At 46.4% G+C, this 27285-nt stretch overlaps 3 protein-coding genes across 5 annotated transcripts; 1 reads left to right on the top strand and 2 right to left on the bottom strand.

Moving 5' to 3' along the window:
• Positions 1-496: 496 nt before the first annotated feature.
• Coa3 (cytochrome C oxidase assembly factor 3) lies at positions 497-1478 on the bottom strand. Its single transcript, NM_001109047.1, has 2 exons — positions 1245-1478; positions 497-979 (listed from the first exon to the last, which is right to left on the bottom strand). Exons 1-2 carry the CDS (start codon positions 1456-1458, stop codon positions 867-869), a joined length of 327 nt encoding a protein of 108 aa, NP_001102517.1. The 5' UTR covers positions 1459-1478; the 3' UTR covers positions 497-866.
• Positions 1479-1734: 256 nt separating this feature from the next.
• On the top strand, positions 1735-12117 carry Cntd1 (cyclin N-terminal domain containing 1). Its single transcript, NM_001197217.1, has 7 exons — positions 1735-2012; positions 6631-6706; positions 6936-7101; positions 7941-8103; positions 9049-9193; positions 9963-10059; positions 10542-12117. Exons 1-7 carry the CDS (start codon positions 1844-1846, stop codon positions 10707-10709), a joined length of 984 nt encoding a protein of 327 aa, NP_001184146.1. The 5' UTR covers positions 1735-1843; the 3' UTR covers positions 10710-12117.
• On the bottom strand, positions 11692-27045 carry Becn1 (beclin 1). Of its 3 annotated transcripts, none has more exons than NM_001034117.1 (12): positions 26846-27045; positions 26451-26579; positions 23506-23573; positions 19745-19803; positions 19013-19103; positions 18771-18907; positions 18469-18663; positions 17509-17655; positions 14924-15073; positions 13808-13868; positions 13142-13284; positions 11692-12397 (listed from the first exon to the last, which is right to left on the bottom strand). In NM_001034117.1, the coding sequence occupies exons 2-12, from the start codon at positions 26575-26577 to the stop codon at positions 12229-12231; spliced, it is 1347 nt and encodes a 448-aa protein (NP_001029289.1). In that variant the 5' UTR covers positions 26578-26579; positions 26846-27045; the 3' UTR covers positions 11692-12228. The 3 variants fall into 3 exon arrangements, with proteins under 3 accessions (NP_001029289.1, NP_446191.1, XP_038940968.1); NM_053739.2 differs by having other exon boundaries at positions 26824-27045; XM_039085040.1 differs by lacking the exons at positions 18771-18907; positions 19013-19103; positions 19745-19803; ... (1 more) ...; positions 26451-26579; positions 26846-27045 and having other exon boundaries at positions 18465-18553.
• Between the last annotated feature and the right edge of the window lie 240 nt (positions 27046-27285).

Below are 27285 nucleotides of genomic sequence, written 5' to 3' on the forward strand. Positions count from 1 at the left end.
CTTTTGAGAAGGGTGAAAAGGGTGAGAAGGGTGAGGAACTGTTCCTCTCTCACAATGGGAGGCAGGATGAAATGGCCCAGCTCTCTGGCTTCTTGCCACCAGGTCATGAGGAAACTACATGACCAATGATCCAATGACCATGCTATGATCCCCTCCAGACTCCACCCGAGGCCTGTATAGGCAGGTACCAGTAAACGTTAAAGGAATGAAATTACTCGTTGCCCATCTTTTACCACAGGAAAAGTCTGTGACAATAAGAGTCTGTTCTTGAAGGCAGAGAGCAGAAGAATGACCTTCTTCCCCCTGAGACCTGGTTCAGTCTCAAACAGTCCAGTAATCTCTCCCTTAAATCAGGTGGAAGGATCTCACGGAAAAAGTAATTCTAGTTAAACATTTACAGCTCCCTGGGGCAATGCCACTGCTGCAGCTCCTGCCAGAGAGCTTTCCAGTGTGAAGTGCCATGTGTCTCTCTCAGCCCCCAAACACTAGCTTGGCTATGGGAGAGATGACTCATTTTATTACTCTTTACTTGACCCTATCTTTCCCACTTTAGGTTCCAACTCTGCAGTTAGGCCACACCCTCCCCCTTAACATTGGGCCCCTGGGAGGTGAAGAGGTAAACCACAGAGTTTGGGGAAAGGCAAGGTCGCGCATACCTCTCAAACAAGGAAATAAAAAGGGGTTGAGTAAATGTACAAACTGCATGTGATGTGAGCAATCTCCCCTTGGCAGTAGCCAAATACATAGTCTGTGGCTTCTTGGGTTCAATCATAGTCCGAAGTTACTATGCCAGTGATGCTGTGAGACCACCAGGCATCATTCAACATGTACGGGGGGCTCCAGCAGTTTGAAGATGGTCCGTACAGTTAGGGTCCTGATGCTCGCTCTCTCTCAAGAGCGCGGGCTCGGGCAGCTTTGGCTTCATCTTCCAGCTCATCAAGGAAACGCTCCTGGGCCACTGAGTAGAAGGTGTAACCATCTGGCGGGGTGGGTTCAGGAAACCACAAAGCATATGGGCATTCCTTTCTTCTATCACTCTTGCTATTTTCCCCAAATAATGATTCTGGAAAGCCACCCTTTTGCTCTTTTTGAACCCTTAACCAACTGTTATTACTAAGCCACTAAGCGCGGCGTAGATATAGTAAGATTAGGTATGAACTCCATTTTACCTGCACATTAAAATCTACACTTCCTTTTCCCTTTTCCCTAACCCCATATGCGGTATACAAATATAGGACGGATACAAATAGCTAACACCAGGGCTCCGATGCCCAGGCCGGTCACGATGTTCCGGGTCCGCCGCTGTGGCAGGGTTTTCTGCCACTGGGCTAGTTGTACCTGGCGCATAAACTGCAGCTGCGCAGGGGTCAATTTCTCCCGCGATGGGTCAATGCGCTGAGCGAATGGGGCATTTCCACTCTTAGCATCCAGAGGGTCACCAGCTCCGGGGGCCGCCATGTTGCTGCTCCGCCCTAAGCCGAAGAGCCCGGAACTCGCCGGGAATTGTAGTCTTTGACTTCCGCGAGGAATTCTGGGAGTTGTAGTCTACATGGATTTTTCTAGGTAGAGGTAGGGTCTCTCCGCCCTAGGGGAGGGACAGGAAAGGTGAGAAGCGCCCTGTTTCCTGATTGGCTGAGCGTTCCGTGCGACAGTTGGGGCGCGAAAAGCTGTTGACAGTTCGAGGCCGTGGTGGACATTTCGTTTTCTTCAGGTTCGAGGCGAGGACAAACTTATAGGAAGGGAAGGAGGAATCCAAGGTGTGACAGAAGATTCTGGAAATAAGCTAAAGAAGCCAGTTTATGGATCCCGTGAACTGTGCAAGTGCTCCGAAAGAGTTCTGAATATGGAAGGACCCTTGAGGCCAAGACTGGTTAACTGCAGTGACTTTCAGTTTGGAGTGGTTGCCACAGAGACCATCGAAAATGCTCTGCTTCACTTGGCCCAGCAGAATGAGCAAGCAGTGAAGGAGGCTGCCGGACGGTCAGGCAGCTTCAGGGAGACCCGGATCGTTGGTGTGGATGCAGAGCGGGGATTTGGGTTTACGGGAGTCTTGGGAGCACTGACCTTTGTTTTTCATTCAAATATTTTGTTAGTACTCTTGTTATGCCAGGTCATAGGGCTTTAAGTGATGACGAGGCTTACCAGCAATCTTACTCTTGATTTCTCTCCCACTCTTCACTGTCCCCAACTTTGCCTTTTTTTTTTTTTTAAATTTTTTTCTTTTTTTCTTTTTTTCGGAGCTGGGGACCGAACCCAGGGCCTTGCGCTTCCTAGGCAAGCGCTCTACCACTGAGCTAAATCCCCAACCCCGCCTTTTTTTTTTTTTTTTTTTTTAAGACAAAGTCTCACTGTGGACCCCTGCCTGGAACACTCTCTGTAGCCTAGGCTGGCCTGGAATTCACAGAGATATGGCTGCCTCTGGCTCCCAAATGCTGGGATTAAAAGCACATGGCATCATGGGAGTCGTCCCCGCCTCCCCTTTTAATAAATGTATGTATGTGTGACAATACATTTGTCACATATGTCTGGGTGCCCAGTACCTGGAACTGAGGTTGTAGACAACTGTGAGCTGCCATTTGGGTGCTGGGAATTGAACCCTGGTCTTCTAGAAGAGCAGCCAGTGCTCCTAACTGCTCGAGCCATCTCTGCACCTTTCTGTAAACGTGTTTAGAATGCTCATCGTTATCACTGGTATAGACAGAGCTGCAGTCTAGCCATTACTCTCAAACTATGCAGTCTTTAGGTAGGAATAGTTAACATATGAGCAACCAGGCAGAAACATGGCTGGAGTAATTGACATCGAGAATACAGGCTAGTATGAGAATTGAGAATACAGGCTAGTATGAGAATTTAAAGGGGTGATAAGATGATGTCCAGGGATTGAATGATACCATGAATAAAGCTTTGGAAGACAGGAGGGAGGAGGGGAGTGTAGGGTACAGTTGTGTAGCCCAGTGTGGCCAGAGCATATGAAAAAGCAATAGAGGGTTGGAGATTTAGCTCAGTGGTAGCTTGCCTAGCAAGCACAAGGCCCTGGGTTCTGTCCCCAGCTCCAGAAGAAAAAAAAAAAAGCAATAGAAATTAAGACCAGGAAAGTAGTTTGGAGACATTCCAAGCAGAAGCTCGAATGTCTGTCAGTGGGGAGGACTTTTACTTCATTTAGTAGGAAAATAAGAAGATACTAAAATTTGTTATTTTTTTTAAAACTATTTAGTATGTGTCTGGGTATTTTGCCCAAATGTATGTCTGTGTACCGCATGTATGGTTGGTGCTAGAAGAAGCCCCTAGAAGAGGATGTCAAATCTCCACAAACTGGAATTATAGGCAGTTGTGAGCCACCCAATGCGGGTGCTGGGAATTGAACCCAGGTTTTCTGGAAGAGCCACCAGTGCTCTCAACTGCTAAGCCATCTCTCCAGAGTGAAGAAGACACTGAAATTTAAGTGAGGAAGCAGTGTGATTTTAATTTTCCCCTGGTAAAAATTATTTTGTATGTGGCCTAAAGGATGGAGTAGAGTAGAGGAGGTATAGCCAGGGGAGCCTGTGTGTAGTCAGAGTGATAACACAGTGGATTTAAAACAGCTCAGAAGCAAAATGTAGAAACTCGGGTTTTTCATTTAAGAGATAAAGACAGGAAAGATGACTGTCAAAGGACTGCACCTCAGAGGCTGACAGCATAATGGTGCCATTTGGAACAACCCACACAATGCAAAAAATAAGAAAATGTGATGTTTGTTTGGGAGGCAGTTGTTTTGATTTGGCTCTGCTGAGTTTAAGATCTTTGAAGAACATCCAGAGAAAAGTTAATAGCAGACTGTTTTTTAAAGGATTAGAACTAGAAATAAAGGTTTTTTTTTTTTTTTTTTTTGGTTCTTTTTTTCGGAGCTGGGGACCGAACCCAGGGCCTTGCGCTTCCTAGGTAAGCGCTCTACCACTGAGCTAAATCCCCAGCCCCCAAATAAAGGTTTTTAAATTATTCCCATGATTGTCCTAGAAAGAGAGAAGAGAAGCAAGTCAGTGGCATTTCCTTGGGAAACATTTTGTGCTCAGGGAATTGCAACAAGGAAGAGTCAATACAATGAGCTGCATGTGGTGGCTCACGCAGCAATCCCAGGGCTGGAAAGATGGCTCAGCACTTAAATGCACTTGCTACTTGTTCAGAGGACCCAGGGTTAGTTTCCAGCATCCACACAGGCAGGCCCACAACCACCTGTAACCCCAGTTCCAGAGGACCCAACATGCTCTTTTTGATCTCTACAGACACTTGCAAGAATGTAGTTCTCTGTCTCTGTCTCTGTCTCTCTCTGTCTCTCTGTCTCTCTGTCACTCTCTCCCTTCCTTCCTCCTGCTCTCCCTCCCCCTCTCCCCCCCTCCCCTCCCACACAAAATAAGGGCCTGGAGAGAAGGCTCAGTAGTTGAGAGCTCATGCTGCTCTTCCAGGGGACCCAGGTTCAGTTCCCTGCACCCACAGGGGTCAGCTCACAATTGCCTCTGAACTCCAGCTCCAGGGGCTCCAACAGTTACCAAAAGTGCTGCACTCATACACACATACACGATTTTAAAAAAATATTTTAAAAAGTAAACTAAGGGCTAGAGAGATGGCTCAGCGGTTAAGAGCACTGACTGCTCTTCCAGAGGTCCGGAAGTTCAATTCCCAGCAACCACATGATGACTCACAGCTATCTGTAATGGGATCTGGGTGTGTGTGTAGATAGCTACAAAGTGCTCATATAAAAATAAATTTTAAAAAAGTAAACTAATAAAACCCCACCAACAACAAAAATGCACCAATAAACAGTAGTTGGGGAGACATTTTTGAAGGCAGCAGGAGAGTTTTGGAAGGACTGTGGTCAGCAGCTTCCGATGCTTCCAGGGTATCCACAGAAGTGAAGGTTGGAAGAGGACTGTGTTATTTAACAGTCTGCGATAGTCTCTGTCTTTGACGTAATCGTCTTCGCAAACTAGGAGCAGCAGAAGGCAAACTTCGGGAGTGTCAGGGAGAGGGGTGGAATGGGAGCAGAAGTGAAGGTGGCGATGAGCTGGAGGGGGAGCTGTGTCTCAGAGGCTGAGATCTGGTATGCAGCAGTCCATTTTTTCTTTTTCTTTTTTTTTTCGGAGCTGGGGATCGAACCCAGGGCCTTGCGCTCGCTAGGCAAGCGCTCTACCGCTGAGCTAAATCCCCAACCCCAGCAGTCCATTTTTGTATGCAGCTGAGGGGAGGCTAAGAGCAGGGCGTGACCATAATCCCTTCTTCCTAACCCAAATTCAGGTTCCTAGAGAAACTAAAAACTGAGTAAGTCTTAACAAATCCAAAAGAAAATCCAGGATCTGGGAACATGCATCCCTGGACGAGGGGGATAAAGAAATAAAGCCTGTGGTCCAGCAAATAAAAAGGTCAAAGGTCTGGCCCATAAACACAGAGTTTCGTTTAATTCTCTTCCTCGATGGAAATGATCAGCCAGGGCTGAGGTCTTTGTAAGAAGACTCTGTGTATAGAACTATTTGTAATTCGTGTAAGTGTATTGCTAAACTGTCTTGTGATAGCTTGATTTTAGCGTTTTTGTAGATTTAAAAAAATTTTTTTTTGAGACCGGATCTCATGTAGCCCAAGCAGATCTTCAGTTATCGTGTGAGGATGTCCTTGAACTCCTCATCCTCCTGCCTCCACCTGCTGAAATTATAGGCATCGCCAGTTACAGGCATGCCTGATAATTCATTATTTTTTTTTCTACGAAAGTCCAGTTTTTTCTCAGAAGACATATGACAGTATGATTATGTGCATACAGCCTGGGGTAGTTCTTTGCTGATCAATGATAAAGGTTCTTTGGTCTTTGGTTTTCTTTACTGAGAACTGACATTTACCCTTGTTTCCACCCTCTAATGATATTGCAAGCTAAATAGAATTTTATCTGGGGCTGTTCTTTCAAAGGGAAACAGAAGCAGGATAAAATCTTGCCAAGGTATCTTTCACTCCCCACCTCCTAAGGATTCTTTCCCTCTAAACTGGTCTATGTTCTTTGAGTTAGGGGGTGTTCCTTCCAAACAAGTCAGTCCACAGTAACACTAGAGATTTACCCAACAAACTGGTGGTGGCGAGCTGGTGACCAGCTGCAAGGTGAATTGTGTTTGGAAAGCAATGGGAGCTCTGAAGAGGGTGGTTACTAAACAAACAGTGTCATAAAGACTATGGACACCCCAGGAGGGACCTTTCTGTTCCTGCCAACATTCCGCTGAAAACAGAATCTAGGGGTCAGGGATTTTATCCATCCAAGAATCCTCTTGGAGCTAGGGGTTCCCAGCATGAGGTGGAGACCAACTAGGCCAGCTGGTATATGTTTGTGTGTAACCGACAAAACCTCTTGTCAGCCGAGACTCAAAGGAAGGCTCAAGGGTCCCAGAGGGCCTTGGTAAGACCTTGACTTTGGCACAGAGCCAGCCTCCTTTCCATGCCTCTGATCTGCCTATTGGCAGCCAAGGCAGCTAAGCTCAGCTTCGCTTGCCCGGGGCTCATCTTTCCCACCTCTTGACCCTCCTCTCTCCGCTCCATCATGGCTTTTACACGATGCCAAGAGTTCACAGAGTGGCTTGGGTTGCATCTTGTGAACTAAGCTCTTCTTTCCTGTTTTGGCAGAGTTTGTCTTTCTCCTGTCTGAACAATGGTGTCTGGAGAAATCGGTGAGCTACCAGGCCGTAGAAATCCTAGAAAGGTAAAGCTCTTGCATGAGGCCTTTGTGCTGGCCCCCCTCAGAATGGCCAGCAGCTCTAGATCATCACACAGCACTGGCTGGGCCCGAACTCTCCTTTTTACTTGCAAATGTAGTTCTCCTAGCCAGGATTTGATACCCAACAGGATAAGATGTGGCATGTCCACCACACAAAGCCCCGGTATTGGTTGCCACTGTGAGCTACCCTCTTCTTTTTATTTCCCCCTTACAGGTTTATGGTGAAGCAGGCAGAGAACATCTGTCAGCAAGCCACACTCCAGCTGAGAAGTAACGAGCTGCAGAGCTGGAGGGCTCTGAAAGAGCAGCTCTCCAACAAGTTTATCCTCCGTCTGGTGTCGTGTGTGCAGCTGGCCAGCAAACTGTCTTTCCACTACAAAGTAAGGAGCTGGCTGGCTCGTGGGCACCCGAGTGTCAGCGAGAAAGCAGCTCACTGAGGGTGCCTGTGGGAAACCCACTGCTAAGCGAGGTGGCACTACTCGTGTGGGAATTCCAGAGTGTAATTACGCCTCCTGAGCACACACCCAGTCACACAGAGGCAGTTATTAAATAGCCCGGAGTTCTGTTCCCAAAGTATAATTGCTGGACAGGTGCCATCATTCATACAGGTCACCTTTCCTCCCCTTGGACTTAAGGACAGTTTACATAAGGTACCTGAACTACCAACACGACTATCAGCATCAAAGGCCAATGGTTACACCTAAAAAAGGATAAAATGTATCCAGTGCCTGTGCAGTAAAATCACTCATTCAGCAAGTATTTACTGAGTCTCTTCTATGGCCTGGTGCTTCAGTGGATACCATAGCTTGGCTACCACAGTAAGAAGCATTGTCTGTGCTCTCAAGGGATCCCTTACCTAGTGGGAAAAGGCAGAGGTGTAAACAGGGTGGAAAGTAAATAAATAAAAATAGTGTAAACAGAGGGCTAAGAATGGATCACATCAGCCTTGCTGAGTCAAGGAAGTTAAAGAGAATGAACTATTGGAATTGGTGGGTGGGATCTGATGGCTACAAAGAAAATCGAAACAAAATTAGAGAGGGCAGGAAGAAAGGACCAGACAGAAGGGAAGGCAAGGGAAGCCAGCACTCGCCATGACTTGAAGGGAGAACTGGAGCTTAACAGCAAGTAATCCTGCTGGCATAACTCAGTGGGCTTGAAGTGCTTTGCTGCGAGGACACGTGACCTGCATCCTGACCGCTCTCCCTCCCTCTTTGCTCAGATTGTCAGCAACATCACAGTCCTCAATTTCCTCCAGGCCCTTGGTTATGGATACACCAAAGAAGAGCTGCTAGAATCGGAGCTTGATATTTTGAAGTCCCTGAACTTCCAAATAAATCTGCCCACACCGCTGGCATATGTGGAGATGCTCCTTGAAGTTCTAGGTACTTTATTAAATGTGTCAGATGTGGGCTGGAGACTGCCATAGCCGGCAAGAAAACAAATATGCCCAGGGATTTGGGAACAGGAGACACAACCCACCAATGAGGAGCAGTGGGAAGGAAGCCTGTGTTTCTGGACCACTGGAGATGTTCCCACCAGCACTAGTCAGGGGAGGGAGCTCAGAGGTCTAGCACCTGGTTTCTATTTGGGTTCATTAGACACTCTTTCTTCTGTGTAATAGCCTTGGCTGTTTTGGAACTCATTTTGGAGAGCAGGCTAGCCTCCCAAGTGCTGGGATTAAAGGTGTGCATCACCACCCCCAATCATTAGGCATTTTCTTTTCTTTTCTTTTCTTTTTTTTTTTTTTTTTGGTTCTTTTTTTCGGAGCTGGGGACCGAACCCAGGGCCTTGCGCTTGCTAGGTAAGCGCTCTACCACTGAGCTAAATCCCCAGCCCCCGGCATTTTCTTATTGCAGGATCCAAGGCTTTATGGGGAAGCATAAGACAGAACAATTGTACTATAATTGTATGTATGTATTTCAGATGGAGATCTATCCTTTAAAATTAACCTTCTGGGGGCTGGGGATTTAGCTCAGTGGTAGAGCGCTTACCTAGGAAGCGCAAGGCCCTGGGTTCGGTCCCCAGCTCCGAAAAAAAAGAACCAAAAAAAAAAAAAAATTAACCTTCTGGCCAGACACAGGCCTTTAGTCCCAACAGTTGGGAGGCAGAGGCAGGTAGATCTCTAAGTTTGAGGCCAGCCTGAAGCAAAGTTCCGGTGAGCCAGGGCTACAAAGTGAGACCCTGCCTTAACAACAAGACAACCTGACCTGCTAGCAGACCTTTCATTGTGGGGCAGGAGGAGCATTAGCAACTCAACAGCTTTATGTCCTAAGATTACGATCAGGGCACAAGACACACGTTCCCTTCCATGTACGTACCCCACGTAGGGTACAATGGCTGTTTGGTCCCCGCCACACAACTACATGCAACGTGTCTGACCCTCCTCGACCTGGTCTATCTTCTGCACGAGCCCATCTATGAGAGCCTCTTGAGAGCTTCAATCGAGAATTCTCCACCCAGTCAGCTGCAGGGGTAAGAAACTTCTCGGGCAGGCTCCTGCTGGGGATGCAAAGCAGGGGACAGAGCATATGAATGGGGGTTTGGGGTTCGGAGCTCAGTACTAGAGCACTTGCCTAGTAAGTCAGTACCCAGCACTGAAAGCCAACACAGGTTAGTTGGTTTTTTTATAAACTTCCATTATGTGGTTCCGATGCAGACCAGTTAGCTCAGGAAAACTCTAAAGGTTTTCACTATAAAATGTAAATTACTTCAAGTAATTAACATTCTTTTCTAGTTCTTCCTTTGCAACTACTTAAACATTGACAGTGCTACCATGCTTCTATAGTCACCTGAGTGGGGAAAAGCCGGTCACACGGCTGCAAGTTGGTCAAAACTATTTGATTACTGTAAAGTCAGACTGGCCAAAGCCTCACAATTACATTTGTTAGGAAGGCAGATGGAACAACAAAAGGCCTATCAGCCACTCTGGACACAAGGTGCAGGTTTTAATCTCAGTTGAGCTGGGGGACATCAGGACAGCAGATCAGCAATTGCCTGACCATTTTTTCTTCTGTGTTTAAAAGTACATGATAGGGGTTGGGGATTTAGCTCAGTGGTAGAGCGCTTGCCTAGGAAGCGCAAGGCCCTGGGTTCGGTCCCCAGCTCCGAAAAAAAGAATAAAAAAAAAAAAAAAAGGTACATGATGATTAACGTGAACAACTCATAGTTGAAGTTCTATGACCCTAGAATTTAGGATCACATTTTATACTAGTTCCAAAATTAATATGGTTTTAATTATCAGGGAAAAGTTTATCTCTGTGAAGGAAGACTTTATGCTGTTGGCAGTTGGCATCATTGCAGCGAGCGCCTTCATCCAAAACCATGAATGCTGGAGCCAGGTATGCACCACTGAGCAGGGCCAGTCATGGTCAGAGTTTAATAAAGCATTCCCCCATCAGTTAAAGAACACGGAGACAGTGTGCACTAGAGGTGCCAGGATCCAGGAGCTGCATGGCCAATCGAGGAGGGAGGGTTGGAAAACCAGAGTAGGATGCAAATGTTTCCATTTTATGAAATTGGAAATAGAGGCTCATGTTCCGTTTCCATTTATCATTCTGACCCACTGTTCTATCCTTTATGGGGGAAACAAGTGACTAGCAGAAAGAGTACACGTTAACGCTATCAGGGAAATAACACTTGGCCATCGACATAGGAATCTGGATTTAATTTTCCCTCTACGTTCAGAAAAATGAAAAGCTTCTGAGGCTTGAGAGAACATCTCAAGCAAGTATTTATGTTTGTGTGTGTGTGTGTGCGCACGAGTGTTTGTGCACTAAAATATGTTGAGATTATATAGTAATAAACCCGTGTCTTTCTGAAGGTCATAGGGCATTTGCAGAGCATCACGGGCATTGCCTCGGAAAGCATTGCTGAGTTCTCTTACGCAATCCTGACTCACAGCGTGGGAGCAAACACCCCTGGGCAACAGCACCCTGTTCCCCACAAGGCCGCCAGAGCTCTGAGGACTGCTGCTTCCTCTAACACATGAGGCTGGCTGAGCTGCACCACCTTCTGTCACTGAACCCCCTTCCTTGTTTACTTTCATACTCAGGGAACAAAAATTCCAAGTTTCCTTTGAACAGTGTTTTGTATTTCAATTTCAGGCATGTTATTTTTTTCTACATCAGAGATAGTTATGGGAGACAAACATATCTGTTGTGTCATGGTAGGCTAAAAAAACATCAAAGAATTGGACCAGAGTTAGATTGTGAAATTGGTCCATTTTTGTTTGACAAGACTTTTAAATTTTCCTAATTTAATCTAAGAGGTAATATCACATAGAAATAAGTATTTCTGAGGACTTTAAAACACTTTTGGATGACCTTGACCAAGTGTCTCTGAGGTAGCCTTTCTTCCCTTGCTCCTGCTACAGCTGGTTTTTTTGTTTTGCTTTGTTGTTTTAAAGATTTATTTATTTTATGTATATGAATGCAGTGTTGCTCTCTTCAGACACACCAGAAGAGGGCATCAGATCCCATGTCAGATGGTTGTGAGCCACCATGTGGTTGCTGGGAATTGAACTCAGGACCTCTGGAAGAGCAGCCAGTGCTCTTAACCACTGAGTCTCCAGCCCTTGTTTTGTTTGTTATTCCCACCCCCCCACTTTTGTTTTTTTTCTTTTTTCTTTTTTTCGGAGCTGGGGACCGAACCCAGGGCCTTGCGCTTCCTAGGCAAGTGCTCTACCACTGAGCTAAATCCCCAGCCCCCACTTTTGTTTTTTAAAGACAGGGTCTCACTATTCAGCCCTGGCTGTCTTGCAGCTCACTGAATACACGAGACTAGGCTGGAATTCAGAGGTCCACTCGCCTTTGCTTCCTGAGTGCTGGAGCTAAATACCCTCATTCTGGCTCTTTTTTTTTTTTAAGCTAAGACATGTTTCAACAGAATCTCTACCGAACTGACTGAAACTCAGTTCTTCCAAAATACAAAATACTCAACTTTAAGGAAAAACATCCTGGCGTACCACTTGGTAATTAATAGACCATAGCAAATCCTTTATTACAAATAATTAAATCCTTCCACATCTCAAACAGTATCAAACAGCATTTTGTAATTCCAATAGTTAGCACAGTAAGCGTTCAATACTAGAAGTGAGGACAGAGTTAAACCTTTACCTCTTGTCCCTTCCCCACATTACCCAACTGTGTGCCACAAGCATCTCATCTCAAAACTTTTCTGTTTCAAGTACAGGAAGTTGAGAGAGATAAAATCCAGTGAAAACACATTAATGTCAATTCAACTTAAAAAAGAAAACAAAGCAAATTTAAATTAGTTGTTTCCAGGGAAGAGGGAAAGGACAGCATGGGGTTGAGCCAAACTACGGCAGGGCTCTTTGCTATACATGGCGTGCTGTGCTCTGAAAACTGTCATATTGTAAAATAAAGTAGCTTTTGTGGATTCTGGTATTGTAAACATGTGGTTTAATATTACCCAAATTTAATTTAAAGCATCTTTCCAAACCAAACAAAATGTAAAACCTTAAAGGCAAATATCCCCTAAGGAGCAAGTCACTTGTTATAGAACTGTGAGGACACCCAAGCAAGACCCCACTTGAGATTCGTCAGCATGAACTTGAGCGCCTTTGTCCACTGCTCCTCAGAGTTAAACTGGGTTTTGATGGAATAGGAGCCGCCACTGCCTCCAGTGTCTTCAATCTTGCCTTTCTCCACGTCCATCCTGCAGGTGCACACAGCTCATTAGTAACAGAGCCAACCTATGTCGGTTCAGGCAAGTGGGCAGGGACTTGATCATGAGACCATTCACGTCATTTTATCTAATAAAGAATGCCTGGCAAAGAACTACTGCTCATGTATTTTGGATTTGCTTGAAAGCCTAAAATCAAAGGCTGTCACAAAAGCCTCATTGTCGTGGCAGAGTGCAGGACAGGAGAGGACGCACCCACACAGGAGGGAGTGAAGGGTACAGTACTCTTCACTGTCTGCCTAGGCATCCCGAGCTCAAGGAGCAGAGAGCTTTGTAGGGTGAGAAGATTTAACTTCCCCCGTCTTTTCCTCACTGTGAAACAAATGATGTGGAAAATCCCACTCTTCCTGCCTTAGCCCCGAGTACTAGGTTATAGGGTGCCGTATCTCACCTGGCATTGGAGCTTAGGTTCTTGACCTGGTTAGTCTCTGCTGGGCTGCTACACTGACTGAGAGAAGCATTCTTGTCTATTTCTAAGGCTGCAGGAAAAGCCTTTCTGAAATGAGGCTGCAAGCGTGAGCCTCTGCCAAGGGAATCCCCTCCGCACCCACTCGGGACCAGGGGTCACGCTGTTCTGCTTGCAATACCATCAACGCCATGTGACTGCAGACTGTTCTTTTTTGCCATTTTTACTGTCTGTTCTCATTCACTGGTCCTTTAATTCAGTTAGTCCTTGCTACAAGTTTACTGAGCCCTCAGGATACAGGGCACACTCACCTGTACGGAAGACAAAATCGAGTCTCTCCTTTTTCCACCTCTTCTTTGAACTGCTGCACACAGTCCAGAAAAGCTACCATTGCATGGTCAAACTTGTTGTCCCAGAAAAACCGCAAACCCCCAGAACAGTACAACGGCAACTCCTGCCCGAGAAGAAAGAACTGGCTATGGGCACATCCCCGGTCATTCCCTGGCCTCCAAGCACCCAAGCTTTGTCTGCGCCCACCAGAACATGTATTATAGCTGACCAATGTCTGTGATAGCTCTCAACTCCAAAGCAACAGGCACTCGCCAGCTCCTGGCAGCCTGGCAGCTTCCGTCCCAGTGGAAATGTACCGAACTTCCGTACACTCCCCACCCTCTTACTCAAGCTCTCCCCTGATCTGCCAGACTCTTTCAACAGGATATAAAAAAAAAAAAAAAAATTCTCTGTAACCCCCAAAGAGCTAAGTCTGAACAAGATGTTGGCACCTTATGAGAGAGTCTGAGAAAGACACTGAAAAGTGTCAGTTGACATAAAAATTATGCCTTTTTAAAGACACAAGGCCTTTTGTACTTTAGGCAAGTACTCTATCTCTAAGCCTCATCCCTAGGCGCCAGTGAACCCATTTTGTTAGGATAAGCACAAACTCTGTAAGCCAATGCAAATAGGACCTTCCAGAGTACCTTAGATTTGTCTGTCAGGGACTCCAGATACGAGTGATTTCCATAGGGAACAAGTCGGTACCTAAAGTGGATGCAGAGAGATGGGTACAAGACTCTTCCTCCAGCTGCTATTATTATTATTATTATTATTATTATTATTATTATTTTATTATTATTACTGAACTGCAACCCAGCCACTTTTGGTTTTTTTTGAGAGAGTTTCTGTGTAGCCCTGGCTGACCTGGAACTTGTTCTGTAGGCCAGGCTAGCCTTGAATCCAGAGATCCGCCTGCCTTTGCCTCCCGAGTACTGGGATAAAGATGTGAGCAACCCCTGCTCGGCTGCAGCCCAGTAACCTCCAGTCTACATACACGTCTTTCCTAAAGACTTGACTGCTCCCTCCCACTCCCAACTCCTAGAGAGCCCATGTTTAAAGCCTTAAATGATTCCATCTACTATGTAACGGCAGAGGGGTCCATCAATGTACGTATGTTGTAGCTTACTTTTTCCTTATTTTTTAAATGACAGAATCTCCCTATGTAGGCCAGCTGACTTTGAACTTTTGATCCTTCTGCCTTAGCTTCTCCAACACTAGGATTACAGGTATTTGACATCATGCCTTTTTTTTTTGTTTTTTTTTTTTTTTTTTTTTTTTTTTTGGATTTAGAAGGTACATATAACTTTCAGCCTGTGGGTTACCTTTGTCCCAGGATAGCTATGAATGAGGTTCAACTCATTTGGGGACCACAAATATCAAACGGTTGGGCTGGTAGAATTTTAAAAACAAAAACTGATGGGGTTGGGGATTTAGCTCAGTGGTAGAGCGCTTGGGTTCGGTCCCCAGCTCCGAAAAAAAGAAAAAAGAAAAAAAAAAAAAACAAACAAACCAAAAACTGAAACTTATTTTAGGAAAAAATTAGGTTCTGAAAACTGTTGGAGAGCACTGCTAGTCATACACTTTGATGATTACTGCGTGGCATCGCAGGCGAGAGCCCTGTGATGAGGGAAACCACACATAGGCCCTTCACCCACAGGAAACTGTCTGCTTTCAGCAAGGGTTCTTGCCACAGCGGAGCTGACAGATTACATCGAAGACACACATCACCCAGGGTTCCATGAAGAGCTGCATTTTCTCACCTCTGAAATTTCAGACCCATCTTATTGGCCAAAGCATGGAGCAACAACACTGTCTGGCCCCAGGCAGCATTGATTTCATTCCATTCCACAGGAGCACTGGGCAAGCGACCCAGTCTGAAATTATTGATCGTGCCAAATTGTCCGCTGTGCCTACAGAGAAAGACAGAAAAGGTCAGGGGAGAAAAAGATTAAAACTTGAGATTTTCCACTTCCACCCAAGCCTAGCCCGAAGCCCTCTCCTCTCCTTCAGATCCATCTACCTCAGCTCCCCTTGCGTTTTAAATGAACGCCCCAAACACCCAAGGCAGCACCTTTTCCACCTGCTCCGATGCCAGGGTGGAAGCCTGAGAGGCACTGAATTCTCTCCTGGTCCTCCCTGACAGACAGACAGACAAACATCAAAGTCACCCAGCTCCACTGAGTCTGCCTCCTGCCGCCTCTCTTCTAGACTCGTGTGTGCGTGTTTGTCTTCATGTATGAAGTATGTCACATGCATGCCTGGTGCCCACAGAGGCCAGATGAGGGAGTCAGACCCCTTGGGATTGGAGTAGCAGAGTTGTGAGCTACAGTGTGGGTGTTGGGAATCAAATCTGGGTCCCCTGGAAGGGCAGCCAGTGATCCTAACAGCTGAGCCATCTCTCCCGCCTGGTGCTGATTTGCTAGCCCCAGGCTCATTTGGGTATTTATTATTGAATTAGTAACTATTGAGCGATGCTGTATGGAAGGCACTGTGCTAACCAGGAGGGTCAGGCAAACACTTGCAGAGTCAGTCGGCCAGTTATTTATGACCTAGAAGGAATGCGTACATAGTAGGCAGGTGTGTGGCAGTGTGATGAGGAGAGGCCCAGGGTGAGGACAGGAAAGAGTTCTTTCCTAGTTTGGGGAGATGCATGGAAAATTCCCCCCACAAGGCCAATGTGACTGAGGTGAAGTAGATGTCTACAGTGAAGGAGTTGTTCCTGGCAGAGAACATCGTGTGCACAGAAACAGGAGCAAGGGAGTGGTGAATTGTAAGAACTGAAAGGATCTTATTGTGACTCAAAGTGAGTGTAAAGAGGCAAGTGGCCGGATATGAAACTGGAGAGTTACCATTATTAAGGCATTTGGAATTGACCCCAAAGCAGAGGGCATGATTGAAGCATTTCACACAGGGAAGTGACTGAAGTACATTTGTGAATGATAGCTTTACTTACAGGGTGAGAAATGATCTGGGAAGGAGGTAACGTGGCTGGGAATCTAAACTGGAAAAGAATAGCAGTCTGGAGATAGAAGGACGTAGATGGAGTTTTGTTTTGTTGTTTTTTTTCTTGTGTGTGTGTGTTTTGGGTTTTTTTTTGTGGGTTTTTGTTTGTTTTTTGTTCTTTTGAGACAGGATTCCTAAGGATAACAGCTTTGGCTAACATGGAACTCACTGTGTAGACCAGGCTGGCCTGGAACTCACAGAAAACTGCCTGCCTCTGCCTCCCAAGTGCTGGATTCAAGGCGTGCACCACTCGCCTGGCAGAAGTAGGCAGATTTAAGACAAGTAGAAAGGTGCTAGAGAGATGGCTCAGCAGTGGCTAAGCGGACTCGTTGCTTTTGCGAAGGATTTGTGCAGATTTTAGCACATGGTTGCTCACAACCATCCATACCTGTGGTTCGAGGGAATTCCGTAGGCATATTGGTACACATTCACACATGAAGACAAACATGCACACACGAGTCTAGAAGAGAGGCGGCAGGAGGCAGACTCAGTGGAGCTGGGTGACTTTGATGTTTGTCTGTCTGTCTGTCAGAGAGGAGCAGGAGAGAATTCAGTGCCTCTCAGGCTTCCACTCTGGCATCGGAGCAGGTGGAAAAGGTGCTGCCTTGGGTGTTTGGGGCATTCATTTAAAATGCCAAGGGGAGCTGAGGTAGATGGATCTGAAGGAGAGGAGAGGGCTTCGGGCTAGGCTTGGGTGGAAGTGGAAAATCTCAAGTTTTAATCTTTTTCTCCCCTGACCTTTTTTCTTTCTCTGTAGGCACAGCAGACGATTTGGCCTGGCTAATAAAATAATTTAAAAGCAGCACCAGGATTTGGTAGGCAGATACAAACACTAAACTCTAGAATCCTGCTTATGTGTCATGCACACTCTCTCTCTCTTTTTTTTTTTTTTTCTTTTTTTCAGAGCTGGGGACCAAACCTCTACCGCTGAGCTAAATCCCCAACCCCAATCTAGAGTCATGGGAGAGGAGGGAATCTCAACTGAGAAAATGCCTCCATAAGATCAGGCTGTAGGCAGGCCTACAGAACATTTTCTTTTTTTCTTTTCTTTTTTCAGAGCTGGGAACCGAACCCAGGGCAAGCGCTCTACCACTGAGCTAAATCCCCAACCCCTGTCATGCACATTCTCATGTAGACATCACACACACAGCCCGCATTATACCTGTTCTACTAAGAGGAATGACAGAAACCCGTTGTAAACCTGGCATAGGTGAAGGGACCTACGACGCCTCTTCCAGGAGGAGGTGGCCACCCTGATGTGTTGCCAACGTAGCTAAGGTTCAGATATGAAGTGCTTCCCAGATGTCCCCCCACCGCACACACACACCCCTGCCCTCATTACCAGATATGGAAGGTCGCATTGAAGACATTGGTTTTCTTGAGCTTGTCCAGCTGCATCTGGGCATAGCGCATCTGGTTCTCTACACTCTTGAGCTCATCATCCAGCTCCAGCTGCTGCCTTTTAAATTCACTATATTCTCGCTGGTACCTGTGGGCAGCCAAGGGGACCAGAAAAGGCTGACTGTGGAAGCCGCGGCTCCGCTCTCCTCATTCCTCTAATGGATTTACCCTAGTGATATAGTTACATTTAATTACACAACTCTCTACAGTTGGCATTGATTCCTCTCAGCGGAATGTTCTGAGTACAAAGTATAGAAATGTCTCAAATTCCAGATGCCTATATTTAAAATATAAGAGGACTCTTGTGAACTATGACAAAACAAATCCTGTATTTTGGGTTAATTTTTTTCAGAAGTGAAACAAGTTAAAAGTGTGTTTCTCAGACAGACTTGATGGCAAACACCATTAATACCAGCACCCAGGAGGCAGAGGCAGATACAACCCTGAGTTCCAGACTAGCCTTGGTCTACAGAATGAGTTCCAGGACAGCCAGGGCTACACAGAGAAACCCTGTCTTGAGAAACCAATAGTGGGTCTCTCATTGCATTTATTTGTTTGCGTATGGGCAGAGTTGGGTCTCTCCTGCTGTGTACGTCTCAGGGACTGGACTAAAGTCATCAGGCTTGACAGGAAGTCCTTTAACCCACCGACCCAACCTGACCCAAGCAAGTGGGTTTCAGAGCCTTGATGCCATCAGTCCACCCAGCTAACATCCTTACTTCACCTCTCCTGGCAAGCCTTCCTCCAGCCCTCTGACACGCTTCTGGAAACAGGTCCAGAAACAACATGCAGCATTTGGAGCAGACACTGTACTGTCTGACAGCCGATCTTATCAGGCATATTCACCTGGAACCACTTCCATTTCCTGTGCTAAAGGCAGAAGAGCAGGATAAGTACTCACTGAGCTTCCTCCTGGTCCAGTCTCTCCGCCTCAGCCTGGACCTTCTCCAGGTTTTCTGCCACCACCTTTCGGTTTTTTTCCACATCTTCCAGCTCCTGGATCAGCCTCTCCTCCTCCAAGGCCAACTCCTTCAGCTCCCTCTGTAGCTGTTCACTGTCGCCCTCATTCATTTGCTCCAACATCTCCAAACAGCGTCTGCCGAGGGCACCAACACAGTCTTGTGACTAGAGGGTATCTGTTGCCCCACGTGCCCGAGGGGAGCAGAGCTCTTGTCGTGCAGGCCCAGACCCTGAGGTACTCACTTGTAGTTCTGACACTCGTTTTCAGTAACATTGAGCTGAGTGTCCAGCTGGTCTAAAAGAGTATCTGTGCATTCCTCACACAGTGGGTGATCCACATCTGTCTGGCCAGACATGATGTCAAAAAGGTCTCCAGTGACCTGGAAGCATGGGACGGTCAGGACTACCTGGGTCCTGGGCTACCCACCGAGTCACAGCCTGTAATAACTACACGCAAGTCTTGACAGTGAAATGAGTCTACTTGCCTTGAGTCTCCGGCTGAGGTTCTCCATGGTGCCACCATCAGATGCCTCCCCGATCAGAGTGAAGCTATTAGCACTTTCTGTAGACATCATCCTGCAGACAGCCCCCCGCCCATGGGCCACATGAGGGAGCAGAGAGGTCTCCTCCACCTACTGTGCTGCCAGTGGCAGAGACTCTCAAGCCCCTGCTGAGGGGCCTCAAGGTGGACACCCACTCCTAGCTCGAGCCGACCTCCCAGGGGTCCCTCTCTCCCACAGGAAGGCCATGCTGGTCTTCACAGGGTGCTACCCAGCACCAGGTTAGCCTGGGTGGACTGAGGAGGGAGACAGGGCATCAGAGATGGAAATGTATGTCTACAGCAAAAAGGAAGGGGAATAGGGACCATTTTTTATATTACACTCCTTGACAGCACCTTTTACCTGCGACATCAATGAGAACTAAGAGCCTAAACAGCTAACAAGTGCTACTAAAAGATGTCTCAAGAACCCATCCCAGTCAGTCCCTGGGCAGCCCTCACTCCTTCAGCAATACGGGTGTGACCTCCTCACTGTGTAAAGGACCACAGAGGGAAAAAATGAGTGCTGAAAGGGATGGGTCGGGTAAAAGGGAGCACAGCTTTCCTAAAAAGAGCCAAAAGGCTGGAGGATAATTCATCACCTAGTCCCATGTCCTAACTCCTAGGTTTTTAATTAAAATTCTTTTGGCAAGAAATGGGACTGAGGGATAGTAAGCACCTGGCTGGGGGGATGAATCTTCGAGAGACACCATCCTGGCGAGTTTCAATAAATGGCTCCTGAGAAAGAAATGAGAGAGTGTTAGAATTCTGGCAACTTAAGAGCGGAACCTATTTCCCCCAAAACCTGAGAACCATTTGGCTTTAGCCTAGATTGTTAACCACAGAACTGGAGCAACTTAAGAAGTGGGTAGTTATCTGGGCTGGGAGATGGCTAGGTAGATAACATTCTTTCTATTCAAGGAACAGGACCTGAGTTCAGATGCCCAAGGTTCAACAAACAAACAAATGGGTCATGGTGGGACAAGCCTTTGATCCCAGGACGCTGGGAGGCAGAGACAGGTAGATCTCTTGAGGTTTGTTTTTTTTTAACACCAGTCTGGTCTACATAGCACAAGAACCAGGGTTATATAGAGACCCTGTCTCAACAACAAAAACCAAATCCCCAAAAAAGTGAACTAAACAAAAAACAAAGGGTGATCAGGGTATGCACCTTGTTCATGGCGGAACCCCGAGGACCCTGTGAGCCTCCCAGCTTAAGCTGCCAGCCTAATCTGTAAGCTCTGGATCAGGTCCAAGTTAGAGACTGCCTCCAGAGTGAGGTGGAAACCTAGACAGTTTTTGTACACATGACCTAGGAAAGGTCTCACGGCACAGATAGCTCCCTAGTACCATCTGATGACTGATTTCTTCGATGGGCAACCACATTTCCTAAGGAGATTTTGTGGTTCAATTTGCATTTTCTCAACACTTAGCAGTCAGAGAAGCAAACACCCTAAGTCAGCCATGGTACCAGGGAAAGGCCAGAACAGGCCGTAATGAAACTTACCATAGCATAAAGCAGGCTACTTATGTATTTTTAGGGGAAATAAAATGTTTCTTCAATGCACTTTAAAGAAAGCAGTGGGTGGGGTTGGGGATTTAGCTCAGTGGTAAAGCACTTGCCTAGGAAGCGCAAGGCCCTGGGTTCGGTCCCCAGCTCCGAAAAAAAAGAACCAAAAAAAAAAAAAAAAAAAAAAAAAGAAAGAAAGCAGTGGGTCTGTCAGGAACAGAACCGTATGCCTATTATCAACAGTTCTAGAAGATTTCTTTTATGTTCCTGGGTTCGGTCCCCAGCTCCGAAAAAAAAGAACCAAAAAAAAAAAAAAAAAAAAAAAAAAGAAAGTAGTGGGTCTGTCAGGAACAGAACCGTATGCCTATTATCAACAGTTCTAGAAGATTTCTTTTATGTTCAACATTTTGTAACATCACTGGCTTCAGTTCAGCCGCCTGCCACTTCTGCGTCTTTGCAGATTTTCTCTGGCCTGGCAACCTAGACTGCCTAAAGAGTATGAGGCCAGAATTAACAGTCCCCAATCCACTTAAGGTTCGCTTTTCTCAGCCGGCCAGATAGAGAAATACTCCCTTATTAGGAAGGCAAGATAAGGGCTGGAGAGGTGGCTCAGTGGTTAGAGCACTGACTGCTCTTCCAGAGGTCCTGAGTTCAATTCCCAGCAACCACATGGTGGCTCACAACCATCTGTAATGGGATCTGATGCCCTCTTCTGTAATGTCTGAAGACAGCGACGGTGTACTCACATATATAAAATAAATAAATAAATCTTTAAAAAAAATTACCCTCCTGTAATATTATAGGAAGGCAAGATAAGGAAGGGATAAAACCAGGGCCCTTCACAAGGCGTTGCTCCACTGGGCGTAACCATGCCTCCCTCCGAGGCTTCCTTCCCTTTCTATCCATCTCTATTTTTTGTACTAGAGCCCCCTGGATCCTTTCCCAAATCAGTAACTTCTACTTAACAATGACTTGCTTCCTGCAAAAGAAAACAATTTATAGCATCTATCTTTGGTAATAGAAACCACCACCTCCTCCTCCCCCTCTTCCTCCTCCCCATCATCCTCGCCATTATCACTGTGCAACCCTAGGGACCGAGCCCAGGGCCTTCCTCTTGCTAGGCAAGGGCTCTACCTCTGAACTACACCCTCAGCTTCATCACTGAAAGAACCAGAGTTTAAAATGACATTTCCTAACACTGCTAATCTTCATGTCTATCCAACCCCCTGTCCCAACAAGATGTTTATGAATGGAGAGACAGTAACTCTAGAGAACCAAGAATGCCCTGGAGTAACTGAACACAGATCATCTCATCTCTAACCTTATTTATTCTCTAAGTTATATTCACTTATTTATGTGTGAGTCCACGCACACGCCAAAGGGCAAAGGACGACTTATAGGAATCTGTTGTCTTTCCATTGTGTGGGTTCCAGGGTTTGAACTCAGATTGTTAGGCTCTGGCTGGAAACTTACAACAATCTTTCTGCTTCAGCTTTCCAAGTACCTAGAATTCCAGGCATGAGCCACTATGCTGGTCCATAATCACATCTTTAAACACATTTTTTTTTAATTTTTTAAATTTTTTTTTCTTTTTTCTTTTTTTTGGAGCTGGGGACCGAACCCAGGGCCTTGCGCTTGCTAGGCAAGCGCTCTACCACTGAGCTAAATCCCCAACCCCTTTTAATTTTTTTTTTAAAGGAATTATTTATTTATTATATGTAAGTACACTGTCGCTGTCTTCAGACCCACCAGAAGAGGGCATCAGATCTCATTACAGATGGTTGTGAGCCACCATGTGGTTGCTGGGAATTGAACTCAGGACCTCTGGAAGAGCAGTCGGTGTTCTTAACTGCTAAGCCACCTCTCCAACCCCCCCCCTTTTTTTAAAGATATATTTATTTATTCTATGTAAGTATACTGTAGTTGTCCTCAGACACACCAGAAGAGGGCATTGGATCCCATTACAGATGGTTGTGAACCACCATGTGGTTGCTGGGATTTGAACTCAGGACCTCTGGAAGAGCAGTCAGTGCTCTTAACCGCTGAGCCATCTCTCCAGCCCTTTTTAAACACATTTCTAAAATGCTTGTCTCTTTATTGGCATGCATGTGTGTATGTGCATGCGCATGTGTGTACACGAGCATACAGTGTGTGTGTGTGCATGTGTGTGCATGTGTGCATGCTTGTGTGTGTACGAGCATACCCAGAAGCCCAGGTGGTCAGGATGAGTGGCCAGCACCCTCACCCACTGAGGCATCTTGATGGCCTTATCATTCCACCTTTTAATTGATGCTTTACTCAGTAATCCTGTGCCTTGGGGTACACTTTGGTACCTCCAATGATCTGCAGTAGACTCTGTGAACAACTTTCTTTCTTTCCTTTTCTGGGGTGCTGGGGATTGATGCTTGTACCTTGCATCTGCTGGCAAGCACCGTCCCTGACCACGACCTCAGCTGTCAGCTTAGTTTCTTCCTGCTTGCCGTTTATCTTTAAAGGTAGGGTCTCAGTATAGCAGGTCAACATCAAACCTGCTGTATATGTACAGACGATCATGAACTTCTGATCCTCCTGCCTTAATGCCCAGTTTACTATGATGCTAGAGCGCAAAAGCAAACACACACTGAACTACAACCCTAACCCGCTCTTCATTTTCTTTTTCATATATGTATCTCAGGCTGGTCTGGAACTCACCACGTCGCCCAGGCTGGCCTCAAATCTGTGATCTTCAGGGCCTCTGCCTCCTATGGCTAGGATTACAGGCAGGCAACACTGTCTGGCTAGAATGCCTCTTATAAACCACTTGTTAGTATCAACCCCCAGAGTCTGGAGGCGGCCAACACTGAGGAGATCCAGTCTGTACTGTGGTGTTTTCATATCAAGCCTCTCGTTTAGGTATGATGAGGAGAAGGGGAAGAGAGCACTTCTTTTACCTCTCCTGAGTTAGCCTCTTCCTCCTGGCTCTCTCCTGGTTTCGCCTGGGCTGTGGTAAGTAATGGAGCTAAGGGCAAGGAAAATCCTGAGTCAGAAACAGTCTTATCAGAAGCAGGAAGGCTTAGCAAAGCACGGGGAAGAATCAGAAATCGCCTCATTACCAGCCCCAACCTTACCACAATTCTTGTCTGCCTGTCTGTCGGTCTGTCTGTCTGTCCCTACCTCCAGGGTCTAACTGTGTGTGTAGTGTTGGCTAGCTTAGAACTCAATATAGATAGACCAGACTGGCCTTGGACTCCCAGAGATACTCCTGAGTGCTGAGATTCATGATCGGTGCCACCACTCCTGCCCCATCTCCCCTTTTAAATTCTTTACACAAACAAAAAATCTCTTTTCTTCCCCTTCTTCTTGTTACTAGAATGTTAAAATCCTAAAAGAACAATGGGTGCCATGACTTTAAGAGTCATACAGAAATAGATTTTTTTTTTTTGTTTTTTGGGTTTCTTTTGTTTTGTTTGTTTTTTAAGATTTATTTCATGTATGTGGGTACATTGTCACTGTCTTCAGACGCACCAGAAGAGGGCATCCAATCCCATTACAGATGGTTGTAAGGCACCATGTGGTTGCTGGGATTTGAACTCGGGACCTCTGGAAGAGCAAGTCAGTGCTCTTAATCCCTGAACCATCTCTCCAGCCCAAGAGTTAGTTTTCATGCCCTAGGCATTCACTTCGAGCTATTTCAGAGTAAGAGAGCAGTGACTGGATCTCGGGACCAGATGTGACTGAAGCTGTGTTGGTAACTGCTGAAACTGCGGGATGGGCATGCGGGATTCACTATATCCTTAAAAATTTTTAAACATTTAGAACTTTTTAAAAAAGTGTGTGTCTCTGTGGTATTTCTGGGTGTGGCTGTCCACATGTGGACAAGAAGGTGTCGGATTACCTGGAGCTGTGGTTATAGGCAGTCGTGAATCACACAATGTGCACACTAGGAGCTAAACTCGGGTCCTCTGGAAGATCACTAAAAGCTCCTAACCAGGGAACTCTTTCTCCAGCCCTATACTGTAAGTTTTTCCATCCCAAAAGTTAGCATCCCTTTTCACTTGTGTAACTAGGAAAGAATAAAAGAATTTTCTGGGAAGCTGTAGTCTGTCTGTACCCATGTATCAAGGATGTAGGGTTGGGGATGTGACTGAGGGATAGAACGCTTGTCTAGGCCAAGTGAGGCCCTCATCTCAAACTCTGGCACTGAGAGAGGGCAGAGGAGAGCCAGGTACAGTAAGGTAGTAATGTGGCTATAATCCTAGCAATTTGGAGTCTGAGGAAATTCAGTCATGTGTCTAAAGCCAGACTCTGTTATATAATAGCACTCTACCTCAAAAACAAAACTTCACTAACGAAGACAAAGCTGATATACAAACAATGACACTCTATCCAGATTATTTTTTTGAAAGCTTGAACTCCTGTCATTTAAGACCGAAGGACACTCATTAAGTGAAATTATCCAGGCCCAGAAAAGCCACGCTCTCACACTTAGGTGGTGCATCTCACTTAAACTGAGAGGAAAATGATGGTTTTACTCAACAGACTGGTTAGACAGGAGAGAAAGTTCTGCGGTTCTACTGTACGGGGTTGCCTATGGGTACCAATGGTGGACTGCACAAAGGGGAAGATTAGGAATGCTTCCACCACAAGGAAACCAAAAATGTTGAAGAGACAAATGTGCCAACCCTGATTTGAACACGATTATAGGTGTACCCCATAAATGTATCAGATTTTTTTTTTTTTTCCGGAGCTGAGGACAGAACCCAGGGCCTTGCGCTTGCTAGGCAAGCACTCCACCACTGAGCTAAATCCCCAACCCCAATATATCAGATTTTTAAATTGTATAGAAATAAGGTTAAAAATGTGTAAAGCTGGGCAAGGCAGGGAACACTTCTCCTTCATTCCAGCACTTGGGAGATGAAGGATGGGTCCTACCTTTACCGTTTTCATACTTCCAACACACAACAATTAACCTTTAAAACTGTGAAAAACAAGCCAGGTGCAATAGGCGCACGCCTTTAGCCGCAGAGCTCTGAAGGCAGAGACAGGACAATCTATGAATCTGAGGCCAGCCAAGGGCTCCAAACTGAGATTCTGTCTAAATAAACAGCAAGAATAATAAATAAATCAAAACAAATGTTTTTAAAAGGAAGAAGAAAAATAGATCATTCAATAGTTTAGAGCACTTGTTGCTCCTGCAAAGAACATAGGTTTGATTCCCAGCCCTCACGTGATGGCTCACAACCACCTGTTAATTCCTGTTCTGGGGATCTGACACCCGCTTCTGGTCCCTTCAGTCATCATGTATTCATGTGGTGGCAGACATACACATAAGCAAAACACCCATACGCTTAGTTAATACTAATAATGAGTAAAACTAAGCCAAGGTCTAGGGATATAGATACAACAAAGCCAAGGTTAACATGCTAATGCCAAGCCCGGGAACTTGTTTAAGCTCCCTAAGTAACCTCTCTCACTTCTTCAGGCTTCAAGACTTCCTACACTTAACTGGACCTCTCTAAACCTCAATTCTTCACCTGCAAGAGGGTGCGACCATGGCACTTCTCTTGTTCTTTTAATTGTTGGAAACAGGGTCTGGTTCTGTAGCCCAGGCTGGCCTGGAACTTGGGGCAGCTCCTGCTTCAGCCCCCTGAATGCTGCAATTGTAGATGTGAGCCACCAAGCCTGGTTTCCACGGGGACTGTTACAGGACACCTGGCACACTGTTAAGCCCTCAAGAAATTCTGTTATATGTGGATACTCCTTCCCTCTGCAGACAATGCCAGAACTCTCTTCCTAATGAGGAAACCAAAAACCGGAGACCGCCGCCGTCACAATGTTTCTAAAGTTGCCCATTTCCCACCCTCTTGACCACCCTCTTCCCTCGGATCCTGCTGACCTGTGAGTTCCTGAATGGTCACTCGGTCCAGGATCTTGAAGCTCGTGTCCAGTTTCAGAGGCTGGCTACAGCGCTGGCACACGAAGCTCACCTGCATGGTGCTGCTGGACGCCTTAGACCCCTCCATTCCTGCGACAGCGGGGGGAAAAACGATGTTAACAGCCTTTGAACCTCGGGCCCGAGGCTACCCGCTGCCTAGATGGTGGAGGTGAAGAGGAAAGCCCGATCCGCGCCATTCCCTCTGGGAGTGGAATGACACCAAGAGGACCCGCTTCCGGGGCAGAGCACGGCTAAAGCAGTTTGGACTCCCGGGCGGGAGAAGAGGCCACCGAAGTGGCCGCCAGGGATTCTAGGCTTCTTTCTAAGGTCTCACTTTAGGCCCCGACGCTCTTCACCTCAGGACCCCGGAGCCCGCCACCTAGGCTCGCTCTACCGCGGGGGAACGGTGGCCTCGGGTCCGCCCCAGAGCGAGACCTCCAGAGTTCCCATCGCCCGGTCTTCAGCTACTTCCCGGTCGGCTAGCTGAAGACTTCCGCCCGGGCCCAGAAGTGACGCCTTGACGAGAGCTGACGCAAGGACCCCTGGTCCAGATCCATGCTTTCCCGGCTCGGGGCACCATCCAGAGGCTGAGAGGGGAAGCGCAGCATGCGCCGGCAGGTGGGCCGAAACCGTCCATGCTCTCTTGTAGATTTAGAGGGTTCACTCACGATTTGTTACTTCCAAGTGGAGCCACTTCTATATTCCTTAGCTGTCAAGGTGTTCCTTGTTTGTTTGTTTGTTTGTTTGTTTGTTTGTTTGTTTGCTTGCTTGCTTGCTTGCTTGCTTGCTTGCTTGC

The sequence above is a fragment of the Rattus norvegicus genome, chromosome 10 (genome assembly GCF_036323735.1).
Source record: "Rattus norvegicus strain BN/NHsdMcwi chromosome 10, GRCr8, whole genome shotgun sequence".
Classification (NCBI taxonomy): Eukaryota; Metazoa; Chordata; class Mammalia; order Rodentia; family Muridae; genus Rattus; species Rattus norvegicus.